The sequence below is a fragment of the Triticum urartu genome, unplaced genomic scaffold (assembly GCF_003073215.2).
Source record: "Triticum urartu cultivar G1812 unplaced genomic scaffold, Tu2.1 TuUngrouped_contig_4044, whole genome shotgun sequence".
Taxonomy (NCBI): domain Eukaryota; kingdom Viridiplantae; phylum Streptophyta; class Magnoliopsida; order Poales; family Poaceae; genus Triticum; species Triticum urartu.
Window position 1 is genome coordinate 1 of NW_024114601.1, and position 9442 is coordinate 9442.

The 9442-nt window shown below is 53.1% G+C and overlaps 1 protein-coding gene across 3 annotated transcripts; it reads right to left on the reverse strand.

The window, feature by feature from the left end:
- Positions 1–896: 896 nt before the first annotated feature.
- LOC125527485 lies at positions 897–3004 on the reverse strand. 3 transcript variants are annotated; one of them, XR_007292128.1, is made up of 4 exons: positions 2480–3004; positions 2255–2362; positions 1456–1604; positions 897–1366 (listed from the first exon to the last, which is right to left on the reverse strand). XR_007292128.1 is itself a non-coding variant. In XM_048691994.1 (3 exons), the coding sequence occupies exons 1-3, from the start codon at positions 2758–2760 to the stop codon at positions 1311–1313; spliced, it is 477 nt and encodes a 158-aa protein (XP_048547951.1). In that variant the 5' UTR covers positions 2761–3004; the 3' UTR covers positions 897–1310. The 3 variants fall into 3 exon arrangements, 2 of the variants coding, with proteins under 2 accessions (XP_048547951.1, XP_048547950.1); XM_048691994.1 differs by lacking the exon at positions 2255–2362 and having other exon boundaries at positions 1456–1595; XM_048691993.1 differs by lacking the exon at positions 2255–2362.
- Positions 3005–9442: the final 6438 nt, after the last annotated feature.

The window sequence follows — 9442 nt, forward strand, 5'->3', positions numbered from 1 at the left end:
GTGTAGTACGTGAACTTCTGGCATTTATCAATCTGGACTTCTTTCAAAATGCACATCTACCTTTTTTTTATTTTGAACTTCATTGTGTATTTTTTAGAAATGTGAAAATTGGAGGTTTTTTAGAAACATCAAACTTCTTTGTTATTTGAAATTGAACTTATTGGTTTATTATGTAGAAACAATGAAATATCCACTTCAAAGCGCCATGTTATCTTTTGAACTTCTGTGTTATTTTTTTTGAACTTCTTATGATCTTCCCGTTAGCAGATTTTAGATTTTCCAATGTTAGACATCGAAATACCGCGTTATTTCATTTTTAACTTCTTGTTTCCGTTCTTTCTATGACAGGGAAAATCTATTTTTTTGTAAACATCTAGCTCCAACTTTTTTTAATTTGGACTTCTTAGTTTTATTTATTTTTATTAACGGGAAAGCCCTAGTTTTTTAATAAACATTGAGCCGCTTCATTTTTAAAATTTGAACTTCTAGATTTTTTTAACAGAGAAAATCTCTTTTTTATATTTTTTAGATGCTTTTTGTTTTTCTTAATTTGACCTTCTTGGATTTTTAATAAATATTGAACTTCTTCATCTTTTATATTTGAACCTCTCGGTATTTTCTAGAAATGGGGAAATCCGTTTTTTTGAAATGATTAATTTTTAATTTGCACTTTTTGGTTACCTTTTTTCTATTACGAGGAAATCCATGGGAATTTTCTTGTATACTCACAACATTTTATTTGAACTCTCCAATTTATTAAATTTGAACTTCAAGGGTTAACATTTTCTACGTGGCCCTTTTTTTGTTGGTATATGAGCATCAAAGTCTCCAATTTTTTTAGTATGAACTTCTAGGTTTTTTTGACCTTCTTCATTATTTAAATTTGAAATTCTATGTTTTTTTAGAAACAGGGAAAACCTTTTTTATTAAACTTTTTGAACTACTCTGTTTTTTAGTTTATTACAAACATGTGGGGGATGCATACAATACATTTCTTTTTCAGTTTGCTACAATTACTTTTCACTTCTGACTTGAACGTACAAGGAAAAGTTGGAATCCAAAATATCTCCCTTTACCGCCGCATCAAATGTGAATCAATTAGAGAGACGGCAACGTTGGCGCGCAAGAGAAATCAATACACGGAGAGTGAAGCAGCTGCCGCTTACATGTGCGGTTAGAGCAGCAGCAACACACACAAAGAGCGAGCTGGCCAACATCCAGCAAGGTAAACATGATCTTTTCAAGGCACACATGAACCAAGCACACCATACTGGCACATGACCATAGTGACGGACAACCGTAGTAGAACTTCACGGAACATCTCGGAAGATGACGTATAGATGTAGTGGGATTTCATGGAACATCTCTGAAACCATGCAAAAATTTGACTGTCAAAACAATAGTTATGCACAAAGTTGAATTAGAGCCATGAACAAACAATAGCTGGATTTTTACCTGTTCCCAGCAGCAGCAGGGGCAATCGGCGGGGTGAGACACATTGCTGCGCATAGAGAAAAGCAGAGGACAGGAGGCGCACTGGGTCCTGTGGCGGCACCAAGCGAAGGTGCATCACAATTTCCCAGGTAGCATCGTATCTGGCATGGCTACCAGTAGACAAAGAAACAAATTGTATGAAATATGTACAAGTAGAACTAACAAAACTATTCATTTGTAGTATCAAAATGGGCGAAATATGTGTTTGTACGTACAAGCTGTAGACAAACACTATTTTTTGCAGAAATATTAGTTACCTGATACACACAGGAGGCACTGCACATATGTATCCTTTCTTTTGAAGTAAACATGAAGTGCAGCTAGCCCATCTGCAGCAAGTCGAGGTTCAGCTATAGGTAGCAGTATCCTAGTCGTTGAGTTTATCTGAACCCACGGTTGCGGTCATAACTGAACCGTTTTAAACAATTATACTTGGACGTCTCAAGATAAACAAGGTGAACTTCGATTAGATGTAGTCACGCGTCGGGGATGAGCAAAAGGTTGGGATCTAGTTGGGGGTTAATTTCATTATTCCAGCAGCAGAGTGTTTCCATCAACTGCACACAGAGAACCTCTCTTCAAGAGACATCCAGAGAGCTTGGAACTCTTCAGTTTTTGTTCACGGAACAACATAGTCAAATTTTCAGCCGCATGATAGGGCAGAAAAAATTATGATGAAGGTCAACATCATCAGCTAAGAAGGTCATCTCTTGGTCTAAGGTGAAGGTGGTAAGGGGATGGACAGACATGCATCATGCACCTGACTTTTTCAACATCTGACCTTCATGATTGTCCCTGTGACAATGGCTTTTCAGTTTTCTTCATAAAATGGAGCTCTTTCCCCCCTTTTGATTCAAACTTTGAACTTCTGTTAAAATGTGTACATAATCATCAACGTCAACATCTCTAAATTGCAGCAGTAACAACCACTTGAGCTTCTGTCAAAAACTTCTCTGGACTACAACCTAGACACAAAAAAGCATACCTTTTTGTTTGGGGTATATACACAAACAGTTTATGTGCACGGGGTAGCTCAATGCGGAGACTGCCAGGCGCAGGGGACTGGATCGAAGGTGGCAGTAGCATGGAGGAAGAGGGCAACAACATCATGGAGGAAGAGGGGCGACAGTGATGACTAGGTTGTGCGTGGTGGCACTGCTCCGCACAGTGGTGCCCGGGCCAGGAGGCCGGCCGGGAGGAGGAAGGTGGTAGTGCGCGGTGGCGTGCGTAGCTCTCACGCCGGCGGTGGGAGAGGAGGAAGGCCATGGCAGCAGAGAAGGAAGGTCGTGGGGGGCAGAGGAGGATGGATGCGCGTCGCCGTCGGTGGTCGAGGAGCAGGGGTGTAATAGAAAGGATGAAGCACGAGGTGGCAGTGGCAGCGCAATTTGGGGAGTGAGCGGCGGTGGCGGTGTGACCGTGGAGTGCGGCGGTGGTTGTGGGGCGATCTGGGGAGGGCGGTGGTGGCGGCGTGACCCGGTGACGGTGGTGGCGTCCCGATTTGGGGAGAGCGGCGACGGGGACGATGGGGTGGGTGGTTTTTTTTCTTTTGCACCGATTCGGGAACAACCAATCGCTACCTATATAGGGGCTGCTGTGATCCAAATAACTATGCTAATCCTGGGATTAGAATATTGTTGTCCTATATATATATATATATGTATATATATATATAGGGAAAATCCATCCTACCACCCGGTGGTAGTTACCCCACATATCTCATATACTACTATGTGGTACTATATATACTATTTTATTATTTTAAATATGTTCATATAATATATCTAAGATATTTCAAAGCAAGTTACATGAAAAAATTGCATATGAGCCCATAGTTTTTGTTATATTTGTGAAATACGTACATATTTGTACGTAAAAAGAGCATACTCAAAACATGGTACATACTACCTAAAAATTAGTATATGTACTACCTAATCATTGTTATATACTACATACTACACATACTTACTCTTGGTTTTGATAGATACTACATACAACATACAAAACGCAAGTGGTGGTAACTACCACTGCTTGTAGGAAACATTTTTCATATATATATATATATATCAGTTAGGCTTCAAGTGCGTACTTGTTAGTTAAACCTATGTATAAATTGTGACACTAAATACGACTAGTAAGTAGTACAGTACGTCGGTCAAATCATTCATCATGTCCACACATTGAATTGACGTGACAACACGCTGCGTGTCAGGTGACAATAGAATCTCGGCGGCGTGTTCGGGTATTCTGGACTTCAGATTTGGAGTACCACTTATCTGTCGAAATCTTTCATCATTCACTTAAAACAGTTGATTGATCATACATTGAGTACCATATAACTGGAATTACCGATGCAAGTCGAAGAAGGATTGGCCAGTGCTACTAGCTGGCGTCAAGTTCGATCCCACGGATCAGGAGCTGATCGAGCACCTTGAGGCCAAAGTGAGTGCTGACAGCGCGAGATTTCAGTCTCTCATCAATTTGTTCATACCAACCATCGACAGCGAGTACGGCATATGCTACACCCAACCTGAGAAACTTCCAGGTAAGACACCGATCGGCCGTCTACTTGCACAAACATATTCCTTTGTTTATAGCTCTATTTTTCTTTTTAGACGCAGACCTGGTGAAGCAATTACAATTCGGATTTCGGGTTTCGGCAGACCCTTTAGGTTCGAACACTGGGGTGCGTGCGGAGATTTCGCCTCCTACCTACTTGCACCCCCCCCCCCGCCTTGCTAGGATCTAAACTATGGAAAGGACAACACAAGAGACACAGGGTTTATACTTGTTCGGGCCACCATTGTGGTGTAATACCCTACTCCAGTTTGTGGTGTGGTGGATTGCCTCTTGGGCTGATGATGATGAACAATACAAGGAAGAACAGCCTCGCGAGGGTCTGCTCTTGGCTGGGGCGATGAACTGCTGGGAGGAGCTCAGTCACCTTTCTCTCTCTCTCTCTGTCTCTCTCTCTCTCTTTCTGATCTTCTCTATCCTTCCAAACCCTCGGGCCCCTTTGCTCTGTGGGTGGCTGGTCCTATTTATAGAGGCCCTGGTCCTCTTCCCAAATATCGAGCGGGAAGGGAGCCAACAATGGCGGGCTAATTTGAAGGGGGACAACTAGTACTAGCTACCCTGACAAAAGTAGTCTTCGCCTGAGCAAAGCTCTGGTGATGACGCCGTCTTGGGCTCCACGGTGACCTCCGTCTCGTAGTCCTCCTGGTCTTGGTCTCGTTGCACCGAAATGGCAACCTTTGCCTGATGCCTCGGTACTCCGCGGGTGCGCTTGCCCCCTTTGCACCAAAGAGGAAGGAAGGACGCTGCGCGGGCTGGCACCCGCCTGGCGCCCCCGGTCGTCATGGCTTGCGTCACGGGCACCTCGTGAGGTACCAGGCCTTCATCTCTCCGCCTCCTCGTGAGCCAGCCTGACGAGGCCGCGCCTGAGGAAGCTCCGTGTCGTCTGCCCCGCAAGGCTTGGCCCCTCACGAGGGTCTTGGGTTTGTGTTGGTGAAGATGGGTCCGCTGGGCCCCCCTTTGAGCCACGCCGCAGGCGCAGGCAGGCAAGTCTAGGGACCCCCGTTCCCAGAACGCCGACAGTAGCCCCCGGGCCCAAGGCGCGCCCGGACTTGGCCGTGCAGGGAGGCGGAAGGGCAAGAGCGAAGCGCCGGGGGCCCTAACAGCCTGCGGCCTTGGGCGCCGCGTGGCGGTTGGTTGGACGTGGGCGGCACTGTTCCCCCACGCCCTCCTTATCTTGCGCCATGCTAGGCGGACCCGTAGTCGTACACAGTCGTTCCCCTGTTTGGTTGCTCGAGCGCCCTCTGTCCTTCCTCCGCTTGAACTCTGGTTTCTGTTTTCAACTCAATCTTCGAACCTTCCCCCCCTTCCCATCGCCATGGCTCTGATGAAGAAGGGAAGAGGGGAGAAACCCGTGTCTCCGCCTTGCCCGCCGCCATTGGCGGCCCCGCCGAGGGCTTGGGCAAGGTCAGCTTGGCTCTGGCCACCATCTTCAATGAATGCGGGAGGACGACGGCCTGGCCCGCGTCCACTTCTCCATCGGCAGGATAGCCACCGAGGTCCCGTATTTTCCGACGCCCTGTGGGCGGGTCTAGTTCCTCCCTTTTCTGATTTCTTTAATGCCGTGCTCTCCCATTATCAGATCCACATGATGCATCTGGGTCCTGAATCCATCGCTCTCCTTTCGGTCTTCGCCTTTGTTTGCGAGGCTATGATGGGCATCCTTCCTTCGGTTGCCTTGCTGCGCCACTTCTTCTCGCTGCGCCTTGTTGACCCTACCCAATGCTGGGCGTGTGTGAGCTTCGTTGCCGCGCCTGAGACGGCAGCCTCTGGGATTGACTTCAAGCTCCCTCCGCCCGCAGCTGGGTTCCGCGAGCGGTGGCTGTATGTGGATGCTGGGGTGCCCAGCCCCCTGCTGTCGGAGCCAACTTCGCCTGTTGTCCCCAATTCGGGCTGGGGCTAGGAGATGCTTGAGAGCCCCCGGCTCGTCTTCGTCTGGCACCGCTTCGCGTTCTTGAGGTCGCTTGGCGCGACAGCGCCCAAGGTGGTGAAGGAGTTCCTGCTACGCCGCGTTGCTCCTCTCCAGCGCCACTCCCGCCGGATGTGGGCCTTCAGCGGGCGCGATGATCGTATGAGGCTCCAGGAAGAGGACCTGACGCCTGAAGTGCTGAGGGCGGCACTCTTGACCCTGACGGGGGATCCCAACCCTGGCAGCATCCAGCAGGGAAGGGCCTTGTTGTACCTCTGCCAGAGCGGGGGCGATTTGGTGAGGCAGATGCCTATCTTCGATGAGTGGGGGCCACGCCCTGCCGGCCTCCAGGGGCCTCACGAGAACCCGGTGGTGGTGGCCGCCCTTCCAGTCGGCCAAGGCGGCTCTTCCTCAAGTGGCGGAGCAGGGAGGCACGAGGCGCCGGAGGCCGAGGGGGCTCCCGGCGGGGTGACAGCGCCGGGCGAGGCTCATGAGGAAGCAGTTATCAGAGCCCGTGCCACCGAGGCTGAGGGTGACAAGCAGCTGCCCTCTGCACCTACGACCGAGGCCACCGAGGCTCCGGCGGCTTCTCTTGGCGAGGCGATTGGCAGCGCACGTCAAGCAGGCGCCCCTGACGCAGATCGTCTTGACGCTCCATCTCCGGCGCAGGTTGATCCCTGCGCCCGACTCTTAGGCCGCTTCCGCGTGGACTTTCAGGCCCTCCGGAAGAGAAGGGAGGCCCTGGGCAATGATTGCCCTTGTCGCCTGCTGAAGCGTAGGAAGTACTTCGCCACTGATGAGTAAGCCTTCTCCTTTCCCAGCTCCCGATCCTTCTGTTGCTCTTACTGACTCTTGCTCTGCAGGCCCCTTTCAGCCGAGCTTGCGGAGACAGATGAGGATCCGTCCCTCTTGGCTTCGCCCCCTCCACCATCCTCAAGCGCTCCAAGCAGTGGAGCCCTTGTGGTGAGGGCGACTGACGAGGCGAACTGTCCCGAGGTGTATCGTGGCCCCGTGCACCTCGCGATCCTTCGCGGGCCTTCTCGTGGCATAGCCAGCCTGCCGTGGGCTTCTCGCCTGGTCGTGGACTGCGATTGGCTAAGGCGCTTCCTGCGCTCTTCACCTGGGGACGGGCTGGCCCCCGGCCGGGCTTCTGACGCGGCGTGCCTGGCCGTCACGAGGGTGCCAGCCCCCAGCCCCTAGCCCAGAGGGGGAGTGCTGCGTTGCGCCCCCGGCGCTTGCTTGGGCAGATGATGGTGTGGAAGACGTGCTCGAGCGCGCTCAGGAGCGTCGCGCTCTCCGCCAAGGATTCCTTCGAAGGGCGGCTAACGCGGTAAGCCTGCTTGGAGAGGAGCTTGCCGATGAAGACGCGTGCCTTGAGGCCGAGGGCCTGCGCCTGGCTGCAGAGAGGCGCAAGCTGGAGGGCGCCATCGCCCTTGCGCGCCGTCAGCGCGATCTTGACGGCGCAGAGGCCAAGGCGTCGCTGGTGGCTTCTCGGGAGGCCTGATCTTGGGCCGCTGAGGAGGCTCGGGAAGCTGACCGGCGGCGAACGGCGGCGGAGGAGCGGGCTCGGGAGCTTCTGGCCTGGTGCCACTCACTGGAGGAGCAGGTGGAGCTACGCGAGGCAGCTCTCGCGTCGATGAAGGTGGCCTCCGGCGACTCAGCAGAGCTCCAGAAGCGTGAGGAGGCGCTGACGCTGGAAGCCGCCGAACGCACCCGTGAGTACGAGCGTCTGGAGACGAGGGAGCGCTTGGTGATGCAGGCGGAGGATGATGTTGCCGCACGGGAAGCCCGCGCCCTGGAGGAGGTCGGACATCGAGTGGCGATGGCGCATTTAAACCTCGAGCATGAGTTCGACGAGAAGCTGGGGTTGATCCGGGCCGAAGCTGAAGGCAGGACTGCTGCTTTGAGGGCCAAGCTGGAGGAGGTGACGCGGCGGGCCGACGCTTTCCGGGCCGCTCTTGAGGTGGCGCAAGGTGAGTTGACCGCTTCCCAGGCCGAGGTGCTCCTTCTCCGCCAGCGGGTGGAGGAGGCTGATGTCGTCGCGGGCCAGAACGCAGACGAGATCTGTCAGCGGCGGATCCTGGAGCATGAGCACGGCCCCATGCTTGCCACGCTCCAGGAGAGAGCCAACGCAGCCTTGGGCAACATCTGCGAGGCGGCCGTTGGCGAGCCGCACGCAGTCAACTATGCTGACAATCTTCAGTTCTTCATTGACATGGTGACGCAGCTGGAGGCGCGGTCGGTCAGGGCTGACAGGTTGGTGGAGGAGAGGAGCCGCGGCCTTCTTGGGCGCGCCTTTTCTCGCGTCTTCAGCCACCTCCAGAACGTGGATCCCCACTTCGATTTTGACGCCGCCATCGCCCCAGTCCCCCAGGCCGTCCGAGGCGACCTGGCGCACTGGGTGGAGGACAATGTGGACGCTCTTATCAGGGCCTTCGCTTCAGACAACGACGACGCGATCGTGGCGGCCGACGAGGGCGGCGTGATGAACGGCCCTGACGCCGCTGGCAGCGACGTGAACAGCGATGGCGAGTTCAGCGACGCCAGCAACGGCTCGGGTGGTGCTCTTGAGAACTCATTGGGGGATTCATCCGACTGATTGTGCATCACTCCTACTTCCTTACCCTGCATGAATAGAACTCAGGTTTTGGCCTGATTGCAGTGAGAGCATTTTGGAGGGGAGCCCCTTATGTAAAACTTGTGTTCATCGTATTAGTAGACGCTACATTGCCCATGCGCCCACGCCAAGTGGTTGGCCCAAGCGACGCGCTGGTCGGCTAGTTTACCTTTGTCCCGTGCTGGCCCTGAGGCAGCCCGCGGGGGGTTGTGGTGTTTCGAGTGTTCACTGATTGGGTTCGTAGGATCTGCAGTAAAACACCCTCCTGAGAGGTCACGTCGGCGGCAGTCTGGGCTGCGCGCAAGCTAGGCCTGACCTGGCTCGCGAGGGGCTCGCGAGGGGAGGAAGCTGAGGCGATGCGGTAACCAAAACGCGAGAAATTGCTCGAACGAGACTAAGCACCCCTCCCCCGAACACACGCAAATCTCAAATTCGAATCCAACTTGAATCCAGCGGGGAAAGCGCAACCAAAGGGGAAAGCAACGAAAGCAAACAAAAGGCCGCGTCCGGCACCTAGTCTAGTCTTGGACGTCTTCCCACCAGCGTGGAGCTAAGTGCTGCCACTGGGCGTGGGAGGGAGCCCCAGGGCCTGAGGCCGGCACCCCTGAGACTCCGGGGCATGTACAGCCCCACGCATTATTATGTGAGAGTGTCACGGGGCGGCGAGCTTCACAGACACTGGGCCTTCTTCACAGGTACTGGCCTTGCTTCATATCGCCGGATGAGGGCCCCGCCTTGCGCCACACTCTAGTGCCATCGACGACGACCGGAAACCAGGACGCCGCCGATGGGGTAGAGCGGTCACCAGCGGTTCCCCCGACGACCACGAGTCTCCGCCGGGGCAGGCTCGC

What these genes read in the sequence shown, in the direction of transcription:
- LOC125527485 (XM_048691993.1), bottom strand. Translation starts at nt 2,760, where the DNA reads ATGGCCTTCCTCCTCTCCCACCGCCGGCGTGAGAGCTACGCACGCCAC. An exon ending in TATATACCCCAAACAAAAAG is followed by an intron (nt 1,605 to 2,479) that starts GTATGCTTTTTT and finishes GTCTACTGGTAG; the next exon opens with CCATGCCAGATACGATGCTA. An exon ending in CCTGCTGCTGCTGGGAACAG is followed by an intron (nt 1,367 to 1,455) that starts GTAAAAATCCAG and finishes GCATGGTTTCAG; the next exon opens with AGATGTTCCATGAAATCCCA.